The following is a 21,026-nucleotide window of genomic DNA, read 5'->3' on the forward strand; positions in this document are numbered from 1 at the left end:
CACCCAATAAAAAAAAATCGAAGAATCAAAAACAGCATATACTCTCTCGTTATACTGTAACATCTGAAAAAATAATTACAGTACGTAGAAATTTTTATTTGTAATTGACACTGCGCAAAAATGTAAAAAAGATTGCGATAATTTTCATTTGTAAATGTACTCGTTTGGATTATTTCACAGTACCGAATGTAAAAGATCACAGTATAATCTGATTAATCTTGTCCGCGTATCGTTATTAAAAAATAATATACAATGTCCATCGGCTATCGACTACGAAATAAATAAAATGCATTCAAAGATAAGCTCTTTAAAAATGAAAAAGAAACAAATAAATATCTGAAAAAAAAATTAATTAAATCTTTTCTATACGCCATATTTTAGTATTGCAGTCTTGTCCGACTGAAATCAATGTTTCCTCATCGAGCCAAACTAAACGCGTTATTTGACTTTGCGGATGAGCATCTGAAACAGAACAAAACAACATTTTAACGATAAATTAATTCGCATTATAAATTACAATTACAAGGAACGATAAATATAATATTTTAAAAATAAAATCACGTATAAAATAGTAATTCTCACTTTTAATGATGGTATGTTTCGCTGGATTTGTCACGCTCCAAATAATGATCGTCGTATCGAGGCTACCGCTTGCAACCATATCCGAATTGGGAGACCATGCTACGGAATTAACTCTTGCATTGTGGAAACCCCATTCTCTATTGTGTGCAAGCTGTAAAATTACATTTCATCAAACAATACTTATTCAAGGTACATTTTGTACATACAGTGATTACTGAAGCGAAAGCTCTACTCACCCTCTAAAAATCCCAAAAGTGTTTAGGAGGTGAAAATATTACAAACAAATTCGTATATAAAACATACATGTACTAATAATTATACGTATGTTTTGCCAGTGAGATATATTATTTGCACTACGTGCATTAAAAGCATGAGACATAATTTAATAGTAGTAGCAATAGTAGGATTCTGCGTTAATTAACTATTTAATACCAAAGATTTAATTTAAAAGCAGGTAGTATAGAGTTTTCTAATAAGAGCATTAGAATTTTCAATTGTCATAACCGCAATTATTATCGAACTTTACGAGTTGATATCTTTTTTAGTTTTCATTTCATTTAAATTCAATCGCTCTTATTGGAAAGCCAATAATATTTAACTCGCAACTGTACATAAACAGTTCACATTTTAGACATATTTCATGTTTGTCAATCTTGTGATAATTTTGTACCTTATATTCTGGGACAACATAAAGGATCACTTTCCTGTTTGCATCACAAGCAACTAAATATTTGCTGTCAGGACTGTAAGAGGCATCTGTGACTGGACCTAAATGTTCCAATTCAGTTTTTGGCGACATGTTTGTACCTGATAGTGTATAAATACGAACCTGAAATTTTCATTAATGTAGCGATTTGTATTAATTTTTCGTAACAACAACCACTAAAATACATTTAAGAAACCTACTGTATTGTCTGATGTAGCCCCTATAGCCACATCACCATTTTCTTGATTAATTGACACACAAGATGGTTCATAATCAATAGGTACACTCGACACCTTTCGACCATCTTGAGTAACGGTGATCTGAAAATAGAATTAATATTAACTTATTTAGATTTTTGTAAATATGGATTTATATAGAATTATTTTATTTTAATTGTTTCGTGTTCTGATATAACTCATAATTGTTGCAATACAGCTTTGAAGTGTTACGAAAGTAAATACTATAACAAATGTTAGATTACGTGATTCCGGATTGTCAAAAAATAAAATGTTTACCTAGAGGAAATTTTACAAATTTCGCTCACCGGTCAACGGGTCGAATTTATTTTTAAAAATTAACATAATCTTACCTGCCGAACGGTTGCAATTACGACTATATCATTGTAAATATCTAAACCTCGCGGTTGAGAATCCAGTTTAACTACAGACGTATCCGTGTATGAATTTGTAGGAATTTCAACCGTCCTCAAAGTGTCATCGATACCAGCGGTATAAAGTAAATTTTTCGTAGCTTTCATCCCGTTAATTTGATTTCCGTGACCGTGGCCCTGAACACGATCATTTTCTCCCGTTTGTGCGTTCCAATTAGTAATATACCCATCATGAGATCCAGTGTAGATTGTACTTCTGTCAGGACTCAATGTTAATACTGTTATCGGTTTATTATGACCCTGAAAAACGTAACAATTTAAAAACATATACTGTAAAACACAGCGTTTCTATTGCACGATCGAATTTTCTTACCTTTATTATTCTAATTGGTTTCTCAGGATTATCAACATCGAGATAATTAATGAATCCACTTAGAGATACAGACAATAAATGCTTTCCTTGCCATAAACAACTGACCTAAAAGAGAGAAATTCTTCGTATTCTTGCAGTAATTTACAGGAAATCAAATTATGATTCGGACACTACAAAATTGTTACTTCATCACGCTGTAATTTTATTCATAGTTTTTATAAGAAAATATTCAGTTTCTTTTTATTAACAAAATTACACATTACGTGATAAAGTAAAATTTTACAATATCTAAACATTAATTTTATTCACTGAATAAAATTATACAATGAGAAATGTGATTTACCTGTTGATCGTCAACCGTTGTACCCATATTGAACTCACTAACCAGCGAGCGACTTTCTACGTCCCACAGCTTACACGTCTTATCACCAGAAACAGTTAATAATTGCGTCCCATCGGGTTTCCAAGCTATCTATACAATTATAAAAAAGTAGTCAAAAATACGTACAATACTACTTTTGATACGAACATGATCATTTTTCGATTTTATTAATAAAAAAAATGTTAAACCTCAGGATTGAAGAATATTTGACTTGCTTACTCCATATACTCCGCCTTGATGAGCGGGTGATCCTACTTCTCCAACTAAATCGGAGGTTGTACCATCATAAATAAATACTTTCCCGTCAAATCCAGCGGATGCAAATAGATTTCCACTAGGCGAATAACGTACAGCCTGTACGAATCTGGTATGGTCCTGCTTCGTCATTCTGCATAAATAACAACACTAATTAAAGCGAAAAAAAAACAACTTATATGTATACAAAACTTATTATTATTCAACTGATGATCAGTTGTTTCACGGAACTATAGAAGTAAACAGTCAAAGTGTTTGAATTTATAATTATTCACAGCAGTTTATTTAACGTTTTAACTTACCCAACCTACTTCTATACATACGTGCTCCTTACTGTATACTTATGAAAAACAGGGGAGCACGTATCTCATACATCTCATACACAAAATCAAATATTAGTAAATACAATACATACTTGAATTTAAATGGTGGGCCTTCAAAAACGGCAATGGTATTGTCTTCGCTTCCAGTGATCAATCTGAATGGTCTCGCTGGTCTGAAGTCACACGAATTAATAGGCTTACTTTGACCAGAAATTTCACCTACAGATGTACCAGTTTCCGCCATAAATACATGACCAAATCTAAAGGCAGGTACGAAAAATAGAGCCGTTACTAATACTGACACTACACCGACAAATGGATCATTCATTTGTCAAATCGATTAAATGTCTTTTTGCCAATTTGTAGCACTGAGTACAGTTGTTAAAGAAATTTATTTGAAGTATGAAAAGTTGTATATTAATCAAGTGCTTTGACACTAAACTTTTTAAATAATCAAAAAACAGAGGTAATTGCTTTGGTTTATAATGCTCAAATATTTATATTATTCACCTCTCTCTTCCTTCACCGACTACTACCATACGCTGATTATCAGGCGACCATTCTATGTCTTTAATGGGTCCTCCGATAGGGTGGAATTCATTTTTTAAAATATGTTCTTTGTTAACGGTGTCCCAAATACGTACTTTACCCGATTGATCTGTAACAGATAATCTTATGTAAAATCAGATATTTAAACAAAATTTCTACATATTTTACAAATATTAATAAATATGTGTGAGAAATTTTGACAAAAAAAAAAAGGTGTACAGTTCATTGCAGAAAAATGATCAAAGAAGACCTAAAACTATTCGTTTTACAATAGAATACACCCTTAAATGTATCATTCTGCATATTTTGTACATATTATTGCGCGTGCGTAGTTTATTCTTGATATTTTACGTACCACCCGAAGCTATATAAAATCCACTCGGAGAATATTTTGCAACATTTACTGGACAAGAATGTTCTGTATAAATATCTGCAATAGCTGGATTCTAAAAGTAAAGTTATTAAAATAATGATATATTCTAGCATTTTATATAGATTTAAAATAGAATATTATCTTAATACTCACATCAATGTTTCTAATGATCACACTATTACCATTAGTATATAAAAAATTCTTCCCTTTAGGATCTCCACCTAATACAAGAGGTTGTCCCCTTTGTGTTCTGGGTAATGTAGCAAATATGTACTCTGCAAATACAACATAAACCTTAATAAAACTTTCAAGCAACACCTCGGAATAATAACAATTAGATTATACGACTACTAAATAAAATATAAAAGAAAGAAAGAATTTATATAACGCAAAATTTAATTTCTGTCAAATTATAATTTGTAAAAGGAAATTGCGTAGTAGCATATATCTTTTGGCAGAAACTAAAATATACTTCCTTGATCCATTGGCACAGGTCCAATGTATAATATTTCAAATTATTTCGAGCGTGTAAACTGTATGTTGGTCTAAAATTACAATCGTTCAATTTCAATATTTTACAGAAAATTTACTTCTACTCAATTTCAACTAATACATCTTAAGATATACCTTAAAGTATAAGAGATACTGTACAACACATCGTATAATATTTGAAGAGTTGTAATTCTTTTTTCATGTTAATAAATTTGATTAAAATAGATTTCATCGAATTTCTCTTTGTAAATTTAAATACACGTAAGCAGTAATTTCCAATAAAGATTTATTTTTTATGTTTTTCTATATTATTGCCATTATCATTTTTTTGCTTATTCGTTGAATTGAATCGAATCTGACAAGACTCGGTTATCTAAATTATTTACCGTATCTTAGAATAGATAATAAAAATGATACATTTTAAAGTTGTGTAAAATAAACTACCACCAGTGCAACGAAGGAGACCGGGTAATAAAACGAAAAATAAAAATTAAACAGAGATCGTTCGAACATTAATCTTCGTAAATGTGGAGAAATTCGAACTAAATTATAAATACTTCGTTTGCAGTCTATCGTGACAACCGCATATGTGAATCACTGATGCATTTGAAGTGTTATGATTCGGCTCGAGATAAGAAGCCGGAAAATTGAAAGATGCGATATTCACACAAAACAGACGACAATAGACAGGCGGATATATATTAAAAGCCAACGAAACGTTTATGCGCCACTTACTTGTTTCATAGGACATTTTTATTCCGTTTATTTCTTTTAAATAATACTTGAAAAAACTCAACAATGGGAATCAGTTCAATGCCTCCTTCGTATCTTTCTCTGCCGCCCCCCCACACACTTGCCAACGAAATACTTGTTCCGCCCTTGCCTTATTTAGCCGAAGCATTGACCACAACGAAGCAAGATCGACAAACGACCAACGAGACAACGACACCTTAAGTACCGTTTTCATATTCGACAGAATCATAGCCGATTCTGTCACATACAAGCATAGTCTATGCTTGTATTACGTACGAGCATCAGAGAACGTACTTCTTACCATTGCAGTGCTAAATCCGTACGTTATCAACAAAACGTGCCGTCGAAAGTCGACAGAGGTCGTCTTCCCCTACCTCGCTGAATTACCGGCGCGGCGACAAGAATACGTCATTCGTTCGACGAAACTTGGCGTATTCGGATCCGTTAGCAATCTTGGCGTATATGAACGTTGGACAAATCTACTCTTATATGTATATTCCGATTTCTATATTCTTATTTTTTGACTCATCATTTGTTGCAAGTACGATGTACAATTGCATAATAGGCCAGTGTTAGGATTGAAAAGGAAAAGATTTAATCGAATTTTAGTTCCTAATCGAAAATGAAAATAATTTTATAAAAAAATACAATCAGAGTAGGATATCACATTTTATTATAAATCGTTTGGACACGTGTCAAGGTATTCATAACGATTGTTTTTGTTTTCAGATTTTCGTTTTAGTAATAATCTGATGTACAGTTTTATAAAAATTTTATATAAAATTTACATTACTATACATGTACACATATGTATAAAATATGAACGTTTCAGATTAAATAGAAAATTGCAAGGCAATACTTCAGAATATCACGTGTACTTTGTGCGTAAAAATTTTACAATTTGTATACCGTTTTACAGTAAACTTTAGGGGGAATGATTAAATTTTGTTTATAAAGAAGTTACGATGGGCCAAGTGTTCAAAATGCACATTATACCAGGAAAAAGTCGCAGTAGGTTACCGTATAAATTTGACAGTATAATTGCAATAAATTACAATAATATATCGCACGTATAAAAATATCCTCAGTTACAGAAATTTTCAGCGAGGTAAGTTCCTTTTATGCCACGATTAGCGTACATGTTAAGAAAGGAAACTGAATGGTTCTAATATCGTGCAACGAAATGATTCGACCGTTTTCGTGATTATTGACACTAGGAGTAATTAAGAACGATAAATTGCAAGCGATAAACGATGCAAAGATAAATACTAATTACACGGATGATGAAATAAATAACGAGTGAATGAAAACGCGTGATCGAATGTGTTCATGGTCGGCGATTATTCGTGCGTACAAGTAAGTGAAAACGTACTTTAGCAGGGTATATTATAATCGAATTTGAAATATTTACCGTAACGATAGCTAATGTTCTATTGTGCATTTTTAATTAGAAACTAACAGCAACGAAGATAGAAATTTGATTGCCGACCAATCGTCAAGTAACACGCTCTACATATTGCGGTCTATGTTAAATGCTGAAAACGAAGATGACGAGACTGAAAAAACTTATTATTAATGCTTTCTATTAATGTAATTTAAGAAAAGCAGTCTTTTTCCACGCACATCACTGCCAACTTTGCATGCTCTTTAGTTTCTAATGACGTATTAATGCACGATTAACAGTGAAAATTATCGAAAGATATCACCGTCCGTTCGTTGTTTTATGCATTTCTCCAACAACAAAAAATTCCAACGATTAAATTTCTTAAAAGCGAAATCCTAGAAAACGTTCTCGCTTTAAGGAACTCTTGCATCAAGATTTAAATCTTCCATCTAACGTCTACAACGAATCTAGTTTCCAGAAATATAACGAATAATTAAATCTTCTTATTTCTATCTGCATTATGAAAGACCAGTTTCGCGAGTTTACCAACGTTCTAAACAATACAAGAAACACGGCTGCAACGAAACGCTTTCCTCGTTCCTTCCGGGCAGTTCCAGCCGTCGAAATATGTATATTACGGTCGTTTAGGATGAAGCTACATCGTTTCACAACGATAAATCGTAACTCCGTCAATAACAACGAATGTTGCGTTTGGCGACGACTTCTTGTAGCAATCGTCTTTCAAACGGCGGATGATTATTCCGAAGACGAGCGGATCCCTCGTTAACTCGTCGACGAATTTTCACCTCGGAATATGTGTTTTCCTTTGATCGTTTTTCATAAAATGTACTTCTGTCCGCTTCGAGTTCCTCGATCGACGGAATACGAGAATATCTGTATTCGTCGATGTCCTCGTCGCGTGGCAAAGGACGCGTGGAATCCTCCGGAACCGGTCGACCGTCGGGGTACACGCGAATTACCATTGGTCCGACCAGATATGGGCCTGTGTGTTCTACAGATGGTCGAATGTAATCGTGCGATGGAACCGTTTCTTCACCCAAACCATTTGTTTCGCTACCACTGGTGGCTGTAACAAAATAAACATTCACGATCAGTATCGAGTACATACTATACCCCGTGTGTGTGTGTCAATTAATCAAGAAAATGGTGAGGTGGTAGAAGAAGAAATCCAATTGCAAATAATTTTATCGTATTTTAAACGTGATTACCTTAAAAATTTGCTTATTGTAAAATTTCCAGAACCGTAATAACTTAAAATGAATAAATGTAACAAAGGAAGATAATAAAGTCACTTAAAAGAATGTTATCTGTATCTGAATTTACATTTTCCAAGATCGATAAACATAATGTCCGATCACTAATGGATGGTAATGTAGCTCTATTTGCCATACGAAACTAATTACCGCGAGTGAAAGTTTTAATCAATGAATGAAGATCAAAGGAACCTCCGTACGGACGAGATACGCGATCTGTATTTGAACGATGTATTAGTTGAAATAGATTGCGTGGGAGGAAGTGAAAGACACCGATAGAAGCTAACAGAAGTTAATAAATCTTTCCATTAACCGTGAAAATTCAAGTGGCTGAAAGAACGAAAGAAAAAGAATAAAATTACTCCGAGTTCCAGTTTCGATGTTCGCATTTCATCCGCGTTCACAGATTCGCGTGACCCGAAACGAACGAAAACAAATGGTGCTACGAGAAAGTTCCAGACACCATCTCAATCACGCTCATTCTACTAGAAAGTTTTTTTTTTCTTCCTCCCACCCTCCCCTGAACGAGATCGCGTTTGATAGTAAAACACTTGTTCTCAAATCGACCAGTCTTCTTCGCTGCACTTTCACCCGATCTCCTGGAACGGTTTCAGAATTCGAGAAGGATCTTTCGCGTTGCTACCAAATAATAATTCGATACAGTTGATCGAGAAACGTCGATCGATTCTTCTGAATGGTTTCCCGCGAGATACGTGTATGCGTGTTCTGCGTCCGGTACGTGGATGCAAAAAGAAAAAAAAAAAAACGTCGAAAAGGAGGTCAATTTTCTCCGAAGAGTAGAGTTCTGGAAGGGACTTTCACATTTTCTCCGAGAAATGCATCGATACGTTAATACCTTTGTAAAAATCGCATGGACGATGTCTCTACGATACATTTTAAACAGACCCTATTAACACTATGACGACCCGGTTCATTTCGAGAATCAATTAGATCCAATTGTTTGCTTTTTATAGAGAAAGAGCGGTAACTGTAGAAACTGGAAAGCAATTTGAAAAATAAGAGAGTATTACCGAGAACAAATTGAAACCGTAGAGTAACATATTTTTTTCTACTCTCTTTAACTAACTTTTGACCGTCTATGAATGTGACAGGGAAGTCAAAGTGTTAATACGTTGAGTAGGCAATACAAGAGAAATATATTAAAAGAATTCTTTTCTTTTTCTTTTTTCATTTGTTGTAATTTCAAATTTCCATTAAAATTATACAACGCGCTGGCCAGTAAGAAAGCGAAACTCATCGAATTTCAAATCACGATAAAGAAATGTTCCCGAACATGGCATGTATATCTTTCTGTTGGAAAAAAGTTACCGAACACGTTTAGCAATTGTACGTTAAGCATTTCAATGCGCGTATGCGCGCGTGTGTGTGTGTGTGTGTATATTCGTTTGCATCATATATATATGACACAAACGGATTAAACAACAAATATACCAAATCGATTGAATTGTTGTACATCACTTCGGAAAGTCGTTGCGAAAAATAATCATCCAAGATCACGATCTGACGGAACTAGGAAGTATCTCGATGTAGACAGACGTGAAATTATCATAACGCGGAGGTCGTGTCTGTGTAGTTAAAAAATGACTTTCGAACCTGTACACACACGCAACTTGAACGCGTTTAATACATTTCGTCCGTGCTGAAAATATTTACGACCGATGATGATCAGTATGATTTAGAACTCTAGTATCGAAGTTATAAGATCTTTATAATCTGTTGGTTATTATTTGCAAAATGCAAATGAATAAATTCTTTAATGTTTGTTCTACTTCCTGTTTGTACTTAATTAATTGAAATATTCCAGAAAAGTCTGTGTAGGTTTCTTTTGGATTTAGTTTTCTCCCCTCTTTTAAACTCTAACTTGTCGAATTTTAAGCATGTACATATGTACATACCTAATGAATCCGTTCCGGTCGTGAAGTAGGATTCATCCGATTCGTGGCCAATTCTTACCGAATATCCGCTCTTTACCATGGCGCGCCAAACTGTAAGCAAGAAATAACAAATTAAAGGGTTATTCCACTCCCCATATCAATTATATCGCTCGAATTATTCCTCGACTATGGTTCTCAAAAAACTAAATCGGTACTACTGCGTGCCATAGATAGTATTCATATATGTATGTATATGAAAAATTTCGACGAGAATGATCTTCGATATTGATGGGCCGAATATCATTAAAATGATAATGAGGGTTAGAATGCGTATGTTTGAAAGATAGCTTCAAAGATTTTATTCAGTGGGACAAAAACGGTCAAAAATCGCCGCGTATGTAAATAACTGGCTGCATTCTTAATGAAGGTTTTAGTCGTCAATCGCAGACTACAGGCGCCATGGGTATAATTATTCGTCCCAAATGCCGCTGACATTGCTCAAGGCACCAACGAATCAAATAGTAGGTACATATTTTTATCGCGGAAGTCTGGCCACAGAATGCTATAAACAGAGAAGTGGTCAAAATTCTTATCTAGATAAAACCATTAAATAACGAATAATTATTTATCCCTTACTTGTTAAATATAAAGTTGTATATTAAAAATTAAAAAAAAAAATGTAACTATTCGATCGAATATACGTGGCAAATAAATTGTTGTACGTTGGTCTTTTATTCGTCGTTCATTTCCAGCTACAAAGGAGACTTGTCTTTTATTTGTTATTCGAAATTTTTATTTAGATAAACATTTTTCTCGCCTCTGGTTTCTAATAGCCGCGTGTTTTCCAAACGAAACCGCAATACGAGCGAAAATGTAGCTGTAGATGCATGCTTACTGATTTCTTTTGCGTCACGCTGGTACGGGTCCAATTTATCGAGAATTGTGTCGTCCATATTAGCCAGATTTCGGAGACCGGAAACCAGTAAATATTTGTTGCAATCCGGCATCGAAGAGTCCGTGCAGAACTTGGCTACTTGCTGACTGAACATTTTGAATAAGTGGCTCATCTGAAACGAAACGTTTTTCGTTAACTGGAAAATCGATTAATTAATTTGTTCTATCATTAATATGTCCTATATTTTTACAAACGGAAGATGTTATTTAACAAAGACTGAAGGGATTTGTTGAAAATTTTATTACGACTCAATTCATTTACATATGTATATGTAAAATAGTAGTGTTTTTATAGAAATTTCATTGTCCACTGTAGCTCGTCAACTACGATTTTTCGAATCGTGTTCAAGTTTCGTCGCGTACACGGAAAATCGAATAGAAATCGGAAAATTCTTTAATTTTCTTGTTTTATTTAGTCGAAAAGTGTCGATCATCTCGAAAGCTGTCTTCCATTCCGTGTGGACAAATGCATTCTGCACGCGTCCGGTGAAACTCGGCAATGTGTAACGCACGCGATATTGGCCACGACAGTTATAACAAACAAATATATATGCGCGCCGCGCGCGGTCTCTCGTACATCACGTATCGGGCTGATGATTGCGATACACGCCTTCTTTTTTTTTTCCTTTTCGTCACGATAAATTCTACCCGTCGCCGCCGCGAAACATGCCCCCGTTCGCGTTCTACGTAAAACGCAATGATCGATGTCCACACACTTTTGGCTCCATCTATGGACGCACGATTACGCGAATAATCGACCTTAGAATTTCTAATGACATTTTTGTAATAGCTTTCGAGCCCTCAAAATCGAACGTACCAAGCCGCATACTGGGATCCGTCATCTGCCTTGACGAAGCAATCAAAACTATTTTAACGCTTGTTCAATTTTCAAACTGCCATAAACTGTTTTCTATCTATTATGTGAAAAAATACGTTTTCGTATATTTGTCAGGGTAGATATGGCAGAGGGTATGGCAAGCGTTATCAAATAAAAAAAAACTATTTTTATTTCTCATTTTACTCGAAGTTTATTACTGCAAAAACCTGTTTTATAGTAGTATGTATTGGTGAAAAAGACATTGTATTGACATCCCCTTTATAAGAAATATTATGTCAAATCACAGATTTCGTTTGCTGAGAAGTTATTGGTGTATATGTTTACATTTTATATCATAGATAAAGTGAATTTAGATCATTCAAAAATAGGCACTTTTTTATCAGATTTCGTAAATTTATTAGACCGTTAAATGGTTAAAAGTGATTGGCAACTAGTGTATCCAACGTTAGGACTTGGAAATACTTCGATCCACTTAAAGTCGATGGTTTAATGAGACCTACAAGTTCAGCTGAACCGCAGATAAAGAGAATGTACTTGAACTTCAATTTACATGCAACTGCTTTTACCAGCACGAACGTCGCGAACAACTATATTATTCGCATTGCACGTAAGACGATGAAATGCATTTCACGCTTTTCTCCTTTCCCAAGCGAGATAAGAATCTACAAGAGGACTGACAACGCAAAATCACAAAGAGACAACTAATTGTAACTTAAATTTAACTACTTAAAAAGAAAACATTTGTTGAACTTTCTAGAATATTCTATATGTATCTGGTCCCTAAAGGGGGCTGAAAAATTATAGGTCCAAGTGTTGAAAAATAAAATCGTAAGACGACCCGAAATACAAGTATATGTAAAATACTGTTTTCTTCTGAATCTCTTCGATGTTAAAAAAGATAGAAAGTGAGTAGCAACGTGTTAAAAAATCCCGTGTGTGTGTCGTAAAATTCACTCGTTATTGTCGTTCCCAAGTTGAAATATTTACTACCGTTCGTAATGTCAACATCATGAGAAATGGCTGTCTCGATGTATAATGAAAACATTGGTTACGAACTCTTATGCTGTATGTAAAAAGAGAGCAACGCAAAAAGAACGAACGGCGCAATGTCATGAGAAAAGTCAATGTCCGAGGCGCGCTCGTACAATTACACTCGACCGGACTGCACAAGTGCACGAGGTGTGCATTTTCAACGAATGCGCTCGATTCTGTTCGGTGAAAGTTTCGTTTTACCAATATTTACTATAACAGAATCTGTTCGATAAAGGCAAACTTCGGTTGACATTTTTTTCAGAAAAGATAAGTAATATGTATGTACAAGTATAATAGAATATGGCACGAAAGTAAGCGAACAGTTTACCTTGTTGATAAATAATCGTTTGAACAAAGGTAAATATCGAATTTTATACGATTGAATAAAGTGGGTCGATTAAAATTGATCAGGCTGCATACGCGCTTTTAATTTTCATCGAAAAATGTTGTCTGTCTTGGAATAAAGATGCGAGGAATCCAGAAAGAAAGTACGACTCTCGAACAATTTTCGCAAAGAACCGTACAAATTCCGTACCGTTTAAATATACGAGTTAAATTTACGGAAGAATGTTAAAACAATACTCACTTTCTCATCCCGTGACAAGAATTCCCACATAGGTATCGCAGAACCAGCGATACACAGAGTATAGCATCCCAGTATCAGGATAGCGGTGACGATCACAAAAGTTCTGCTCTTCATTACTGATGTGTTTCACTTATCTTTTCAACAGTCTTGTGTACACACTTTTTACGCACGTCCTGTTAGTCCGTTGCTCCAATTTCTACCACAGTTATTACTCGTACAAGGAAGAGAGTTAGATCTTTCAACGAAAGAACACCGATCGATCCCGCGACTTCCGCGAATATAAACCTTCGAGAATATTTGTTAACCGAGGAAATATTGATATATCGCCGTGCTGGTTAACGTTCACGTGTAACCGAATGTTCGGAACGATGAAACGAACCACTCTCGCCGAATGGTCTTTGCAAACTGTCCTGTGATCTTCATCGGGCCGTGATTTTATGTTCGTATTCCACCGACGCGACGTCTACGCAACTCCACTGCCCTCCCCTCCACTTACATTTTCAAGAACAGAGTCCACGGGTGTTTGGCGGTATTTATTACAGTGGGTCAGAAAATTATTTTACTCGCAAGGGGAGGCTACGGATGTGGAAATGGATTTTTTAATCGACATTAACCAAACATTGTAAAAGTTTAAAAGGCATTCGCTGAACAGGTATCCGGTTTAAAGATATACAGTAATGGACCAAAGATTAAGACAAAATGGGAAAAAGAAAGAGATAATTTCGTATTTAATATGAAAAACACGACTCGGAAACGACTTAATCTTGTTTGTCCGGTTCTGCCAGTTAGTTTACATTTGGTTCTTAGAATCGCATTCTTCGGGGCTGCATGCCCTTCGAAATTTGTTCCGAGTAAAGGGTGTAGCTAATTAACAATAATTCACAAAGAAAAAAAAAAAGTTTGTGCAGTATGGAAGATAAATATAGTTAAAAAAAAATACGATAGTTGCGAGATTATGGTATTCTGTGTCTGTGCGCCGCAGGACGTGCCTCTAAAAATGTTTGCTTCCGACAGTTTTGTCGTTACCGCCATTATTTACGATTTATTTTCGCATAAAAGAGACACGGTAGCTCAAGGATGGCTCTGAATGACGTAGGTCATTGATCGAATTGCAAATTAATATTCATCGAACAATATCGGCTGCCATTTAACATCGTAATTTCGTATTCCACGTTTTCACTTAATATACATATACGTATAAATAAATCTGTAGAGCGTAGGTATGTTTGTAATTTGGTTTTTTTTTTTCATCGAGTTCTCGATAATTTTTAGGTTCGTTCAACGATAAGCCAAAAACTCGAATTATAACTCGAATTATGTTATTCGGATCCTACGAGAATAGCTCCTTAAAAAGTTATTAAAAAATTAAATTTAAAAATTTAAAATCATTCACGGAAAAATTATTTTCGGTTGCGGGGGTCAATTGCAATCATTTTTGGTGAATACACAACACACCTCCGAAATCCTACGCACTTTCGAGAAAAAAATTCTTTATCGAAAATATACATACTGTGTGGCCGGAAATGTTTCTATAACTTTTTAACGAAGCCTCGATCAACAAATTAGTATCCTTGATTTTCGTCTTATTTTGGCCTCTAGAATCTCCCATTAAAAAAAATTCTTCCCACTGGATACACGAAAGTATTCGTACGTCCAGTTTGTTTTTATAATGACTGATGTTGGTAAACCTATCGAAAAGATGCACGGTATTATGATCGTAGAGAACATCATTTTGACCGATCGGTGCGTTACATTGTGCGTTGAATGATTAAAACGTCCTTAGAAAAATCATATAAGGCAATTCGGTCGATTGAGTACAGCGTGTTCTACTTTCCAAATCAATCGATCGCGCATGACCAGACGTGACCGTATATTCATGGATTTACTGCGACTTTGATCCATGGAACAGTCTTGTGAATTGAAGCAATGCTAACTATACGTTTTACAGAGCAACTGTGCAGAAATAGGTCAAGGTGGCCACGATAAATCGTGGTCGATCTGATCTATTCCGTTCAGTCGATGATAATACACTACCTATGTAAGTACTTACTTACGCGGCACACCATCGATCTTTTCTTAACTCTTGACAAGAACAATGCATTACAATTAGCAGTCATAAATTTTCAATCATATAAATAAAGCTGCGAGGGCTGATATGTTTATAATATTCTTTTTATTTGGAATTTTCGATATTTCTTTTTTTGTTCAATGGTATTAAAGCAGAAAAATAGATTTTTAGAATCTTTGTTTCTCTATTCGCATCATCATAATAACATTAGCTGTTTGGTATCTCATTTTGAAAATCTTTTTATTATTCATTCTACATATAATAGACGCTTCGAATAATCATTATCGAATGAAACACTAATTCGAAACAAAAGACAAAATTCTTTTTCCCCTGACTCGAATAAGTTACTTGTACAGCGAGGTGTTCAAACCCAACAACCGTTTTTCCTCGTTCACGAACCGTGAAGCACTTAACAACCGCATCTTGTTGTTTCGTTTCAGTTTAGACGTTAAATTGCTCGAGTAAAAGTGGTTGTTTCGCTCGGTGAAGCGATTCATTAGTAAGACAAGACGAATATTGTCCTTGTTTCTTTGAAAGGGCAAGGTAAATTCTTGTTCGATTCTCGTGACGATAATTTGGATCGATTAAATTGCTCGATGAAAAATGTCGGTATAAAATGCAGGGCGTACGTTAAACCGGAAACGGACACCGCGGTGCACTGAAAAATGAAATGGTAATCGCTTCCCCTTTTCGTCGTAACGATCGGACAGTCATCCGAGATCGAGAGGTGTGGAATTCGTTCCGGTCGACGTAATAGTTGCCGGATGCTTAGCGCTTCCCTGACGAAAGAGTTACCATGGACGATGTCGGTCGGTGGTTTCAAACATACGGATGTTTTCGCATTAGGTCGACGCGATATCGTGCCAATTTGACACACGTGCACGCGGAAACGAGTTCGCGACGATCTTGATTTTCGTGTTTCGTTCTCGTCGTACTACGTGAAATTAAAATATTACTTATCTTTTACCATTTTCTAATTAATATATTTACGAAAAGTATTCGTATCTGTAAATTTTTATTCTATTAAACCAAGTAAAAAATTATAATAATTTGTTTCGGCTAGATACACTAGATCGAAGGTTAATTCGTTGAAATCTTAATAATTACCGATCCTTGATTATGAAATGATTTTTAATCTATTATGAAATCTTACGGTAGAACGCGGAGGTATGGAATTTCCAGAATCCGGAATGGCAACGGACGCGTCGATAAAATTTACGTAGGTTTCTACACGTGACATTACCAGACGTACTTACTGTTACGTGCTTTCGGATTCCGAAGATGATCGTAAAATTTATTGCACCCATATGCAAAATCGTTCAACACCAGTCGAAACCACCTCAGTCTGTATTCTTCTTGCCCTACGGTTAATATGTATGTATATGCGCAAGTTCGAGCATACGAACTGGCTTTAGGTACGAAATTAAATTTAAAGATAAAACAGAGAAACCTGTTTAATAGAAAACACATTATAGAAATAAAGTATACAAGAATTTTATGGTGTATAGCTGTTGTCCACGTTTTCATACGCGTAATCTTATGTATATGTATAATAAATTATCTAATTATTAATTATTCTAATATTACTTATACATATTATGTATAAGTGTACTTGATATTTCATAATCTTTTTAATGATACTATTAGGGTTTCTATTCTATGCGGCATCGATTCTCTGGAATTGTTCAGCTTTATGTACTTTGGCAATCATTAATCAACCGACATATTGCCCGGTGGGCGGTGGGCGGTGTTTCTGCATTCCAGAGGAACACCGCGTTCTCACGTTAATTTACGCGTAAAAAATTCACGTATAATCACGTGACACCGTTACCAACAACAAAACTCGTAATCGTTGATTCGTGGCGCCAACGTGGTTGACATATTACGCTATTAAACAGTTACATGCCTGTTTCTGCTATTTCTTTTTCTTATTTTATATTCTTCGAGTAGTTTTTATGCAAACGCAAAACAATGTTGTAAATATTTTTCGCCTACGACGTGCGTCATCAATAACATTTCCATTAATTGTAATATAAATTTATAATATTTTTGTTTGTTTTCTTGAGATCTACTAAGATGCAATTTTGTATTTCGATTCCGCAAGAAATTGCTGGAACCTTACCACGACAAATCAGTCCACCAGCAAAACCAGAACTTAACGTGTACCTGGAAACAATTCCTTCTATTTCAAGAGAAATAAATAACGGGAAGACTAATTGTAGAATACATTTTTGTATGAGATCAATACGACGTATCATATTAATCTTAAAATAGTATTACGCAAATTTTGAAAATTTTCCCTGAGGAAATTAATCAAAAAGTAAAAACAAGTATTATACAATTCTGAAAAATTGCACGGTAGAAATTTCTGACCGTAAATATGGGGGCGTATAATCGATTCGTCAATTTCTCTACCCGACGATACACGGTTGACGTAAACGATGAAACATTTCCACATGGAAAATAATTTAAATGCAATTTAAAACTAGTTTAATGGAGCCGCGATACAAGTATGCATCTTAATGTACAAGATATTCATTGGTTGACGTCAATCTGATGAATGTCGAAAAGACGTAAAATGTTAAGACGGCGCCATTTAGTCGGGCAACGAATCGATTTTATGGATATGCGATTAGGGATTCAAATGTCTGCTTTCGAAAGTATGCGACAGAAGTTCTTCGCGTTCATGCTCTTTTTATTTTGGCAAGATCGCGGGACAAGTCACGTATTATCTTTTCGCCATCGAAATATTATTCGCACCTTTTTTATTTCACATCTCCAATGGAATATACGCATTGCAGTAAATTTTTATTTACGTACAAATTATTGTTTTATTTTCATTTATTTATTTATTTATTTACTTATTATTAAATTTTTCTTTTCGAAAGGTACATTACAACTAACAGAAATACATTCAATGTTGCTATAAAGTAGTCAAAATCTATTATAAAAACATTGTAATTATAGTTATGGCGATGTCATTAATATTAATTATATTACACATTGCTTTCTGTCATTTATACAACTTTTGAAATATTTACTTCATGTGTCATTGACGTGTGTCTCTAAGATAAAACGACTATCGTATACACTTAATAGTAATAAAAGACTATTCTTCAAAATGTTTCAAATCTTTAAATATTGCCACAAAATTAAAAAGTCTCAAGTTTCCAGAAAATGCGATAAAAAAATTTGATTTTTCATCTAAACAAACCGAAATCTTACCTAACGATTTCGATTCTTTCGAACAAAAAATAGTTTAGTATCGCATATACATATACATACTGGTTAAGAAGTAGACATTTATTGTAAATATAAAAATATATTTGATAATTTAAAAGTAATACAATATTAACGATTAACGATTTTTATGCCTTCGTAATAAACAATTTATTATTAACGAATTGAACATTTTTATAACTCTTTTCCGTTGCGATTTTGTAGGAAGTGTTTGTATAATCGAAACTCTTGGTATAATCATGAATATGATTACATTTTTATGTTTAACGACTAATTAATATCCCAACAATGTTTATGTGTGTCTAACGACGGCCATAGGCATGATGAGATTGGTGGGCTGTAAAATAAATAGAATAGTATAAGTTTCAAAAGATTTTTATATAAATTACTTCATGATTTCACTTTGTCATTTCAAAAGTTCGAACGATTTCATCGGACTTACGTTTATAAAATTCTGTAAAGTTCACATTGGGTAGCAAAGAAGAAACTTTTTGTAAAACAGTAGCTTTGGATGCTAAAGTTGCATTGGTATTCCATATCTAACCGAGAAGATAATAAAAAAATTCCGTAAATAATACAATTTACCCTACAACACTGGTCAACAAATTCTAAACAAATTTAGTTTACTAAAAATACATATTTGCAATTAACCAATCTAATTTGTTTACTCTGTTTAAAACATTAAAACCTCACTTGAATAAGATCTTCTCTGTCTCTGATAGAAACGGTTACCCCACAAATTTCATCATCTTCAGCCATACATTCAGAAAACTGTTCTCCTATAGCTGCAAGCACCATCTCTTTCCAAATCTGTTCCTACATATACCAATCGTGTCAGTAATATATTTATGATAACAATATAAATCTTGGTACCTACAGTATCAGATTTGTGACATTTTAATCTCCATGTTCCACCTTTTTGATTAACAGGTTCTTCCCATAAGGGATATCTTTCATCCCTCATCAAATGATAACTGTATCTAACCTGAGATTAGAGGAATCAATAAATACAGTAATTAATATAAAAAATATCAATAAAGGAATGGTTTATATAAGGTGTATATACTTACCTGCATAGCACTAGCATTTGGTATATTATTGAAGACTGCCCAAAAACTTTGTACAGTGTTCACTGTATAAATCTTCGTTAAATTTTCTTTATATTCTTCAACAGTTGTACCAGATACAGCTCTGTCAATTTTACCAACTTTAACAACTTTCTATATGCATTATAAACAAAGAATCGGTAATGTTACTTACAATAACTGGTTATTATATCAGATTTGTAACATCACCAAACAGGGATAATGATATTTATTATATTTACGTATGGCTATTTGATATATATATAAAGTTAACTAAAAATTTGTTAATAATGTGTTAAATTCAAATGTAACTTCATTTCTAAAATTTTTTAATTTTGTTTTAAAATCATATTTAAGGCATATATTTTGTGATAATTTTAAAAGAATAATATTATTATTATTATTCTTTTAACTATTTTCAAGAAATATCAATTTTTTGTGCTATTGAAATAGTCTATGTACAGATGCCATGACACAATGTCGTTTCTATCAACACTTTGCCAATATTAAAGTTTACTTAAATTCTGTGTGGGATCAAAATGATTCCTTTCAATAAATCATTTACATACGATTATAGAAGCCAGAAAAAATTTTACAAAATAAAACCCACTAACAATGGTAATTATTATTACAAATGACAAAATCAATCATTTTGATTAGTTTGGTAGATCTGGTGTTGATAATATCGAAGATCAACATTATGCACGTACATTTTAATGACGTTTTAAAAAGAAGAAGAAAAGAAACGTAAAAGAAAACTGATAGCAACACGATACAGGGCGCACTCAATTTCAAATATTACGCAGTGAAATGTAAATATGTCTACGTACTTGTCCAACCAGAACGTCCATGAAGATTGCAACGGTATTCCCAACGTTTCATGTCCTTCGATCGTTTTCACAGTTTCCTCAGAAAATACCGGCGTTTCCGATAAGTCCGCCGAGTTATCGTCTTTCGATTTACACTCCACCGCGGCCATGTTCGAAACGACGACAAAATACATACATACATGCAGTGATGCCAGAAAAGCATCGTCGGGTGCACACTCACGCATGCTAGATACGCGTACGTGAGCTCGTGGAGTTTCGGAAAGACGACAAAGGCAAACTGACGCATGCCCTCTTTCTCGATTCTCCCACTTCCTCTTTCTCCCACACAACTGAAATCCGACCTCCAGTCAACGGCATACGATTTGGATTCTCGACTGCCCAGGCATTTTTACTTTCCGACCCATGTAGGCGCACATAAGCAAATTACCCATAATGAAAAAAA

The 21,026-nt window shown here is 34.3% G+C and overlaps 3 protein-coding genes across 4 annotated transcripts; all 3 read right to left on the minus strand.

The window, feature by feature from the left end:
• Positions 1 to 4: 4 nt before the first annotated feature.
• On the minus strand, positions 5 to 5,494 carry LOC122395452 (actin-interacting protein 1). 2 transcript variants are annotated; one of them, XM_043393051.1, is made up of 14 exons: positions 5,381 to 5,494; positions 4,307 to 4,428; positions 4,136 to 4,226; positions 3,742 to 3,889; positions 3,324 to 3,491; positions 2,873 to 3,041; positions 2,615 to 2,743; positions 2,272 to 2,376; positions 1,878 to 2,198; positions 1,489 to 1,608; positions 1,253 to 1,411; positions 819 to 821; positions 583 to 733; positions 5 to 462 (listed from the first exon to the last, which is right to left on the minus strand). In XM_043393051.1, exons 1-14 carry the CDS (start codon positions 5,394 to 5,396, stop codon positions 353 to 355), a joined length of 1,812 nt encoding a protein of 603 aa, XP_043248986.1. In that variant the 5' UTR covers positions 5,397 to 5,494; the 3' UTR covers positions 5 to 352. The 2 variants fall into 2 exon arrangements, with proteins under 2 accessions (XP_043248986.1, XP_043248987.1); XM_043393052.1 differs by lacking the exon at positions 819 to 821.
• Positions 5,495 to 6,218: 724 nt separating this feature from the next.
• LOC122395130 (rhythmically expressed gene 5 protein) lies at positions 6,219 to 13,752 on the minus strand. Its single transcript, XM_043392489.1, has 4 exons — positions 13,362 to 13,752; positions 10,847 to 11,018; positions 9,973 to 10,062; positions 6,219 to 7,869 (listed from the first exon to the last, which is right to left on the minus strand). Exons 1-4 carry the CDS (start codon positions 13,473 to 13,475, stop codon positions 7,472 to 7,474), a joined length of 774 nt encoding a protein of 257 aa, XP_043248424.1. The 5' UTR covers positions 13,476 to 13,752; the 3' UTR covers positions 6,219 to 7,471.
• Positions 13,753 to 18,597: 4,845 nt separating this feature from the next.
• Positions 18,598 to 20,826, minus strand: LOC122395172 (eukaryotic translation initiation factor 4E type 3-like). Its single transcript, XM_043392555.1, has 6 exons — positions 20,585 to 20,826; positions 19,740 to 19,860; positions 19,547 to 19,654; positions 19,363 to 19,485; positions 19,112 to 19,208; positions 18,598 to 19,006 (listed from the first exon to the last, which is right to left on the minus strand). Exons 1-6 carry the CDS (start codon positions 20,806 to 20,808, stop codon positions 18,972 to 18,974), a joined length of 708 nt encoding a protein of 235 aa, XP_043248490.1. The 5' UTR covers positions 20,809 to 20,826; the 3' UTR covers positions 18,598 to 18,971.
• Positions 20,827 to 21,026: the final 200 nt, after the last annotated feature.

This window comes from Colletes gigas, unplaced genomic scaffold (genome assembly GCF_013123115.1).
Source record: "Colletes gigas isolate AHSC1104 unplaced genomic scaffold, ASM1312311v1 Colletes_gigas_Sc00005, whole genome shotgun sequence".
In the NCBI taxonomy this organism is placed as follows: Eukaryota; Metazoa; Arthropoda; class Insecta; order Hymenoptera; family Colletidae; genus Colletes; species Colletes gigas.

Coding starts and splice junctions, on each gene's coding strand:
- LOC122395172 (XM_043392555.1), bottom strand. CDS start 20,808: ATGCGTGAGTGTGCACCCGACGATGCTTTTCTGGCATCACTGCATGTA. Junction 19,655..19,739: donor CAAATGCTAGTGCTATGCAG/GTAAGTATATAC, acceptor CTCTAATCTCAG/GTTAGATACAGTTATCATTT. Junction 19,209..19,362: donor ACAGAGAAGATCTTATTCAA/GTGAGGTTTTAA, acceptor CTTCTCGGTTAG/ATATGGAATACCAATGCAAC.
- LOC122395130 (XM_043392489.1), bottom strand. CDS start 13,475: ATGAAGAGCAGAACTTTTGTGATCGTCACCGCTATCCTGATACTGGGA. Junction 11,019..13,361: donor TCTTGTCACGGGATGAGAAA/GTGAGTATTGTT, acceptor GTTTCGTTTCAG/ATGAGCCACTTATTCAAAAT. Junction 7,870..9,972: donor GACCGGAACGGATTCATTAG/GTATGTACATAT, acceptor ATTTTGTTACAG/CCACCAGTGGTAGCGAAACA.
- LOC122395452 (XM_043393051.1), bottom strand. Junction 2,744..2,872: donor ATCAAGGCGGAGTATATGGA/GTAAGCAAGTCA, acceptor ATAATTGTATAG/ATAGCTTGGAAACCCGATGG. Junction 463..582: donor GAAACATACCATCATTAAAA/GTGAGAATTACT, acceptor GTTCTGTTTCAG/ATGCTCATCCGCAAAGTCAA.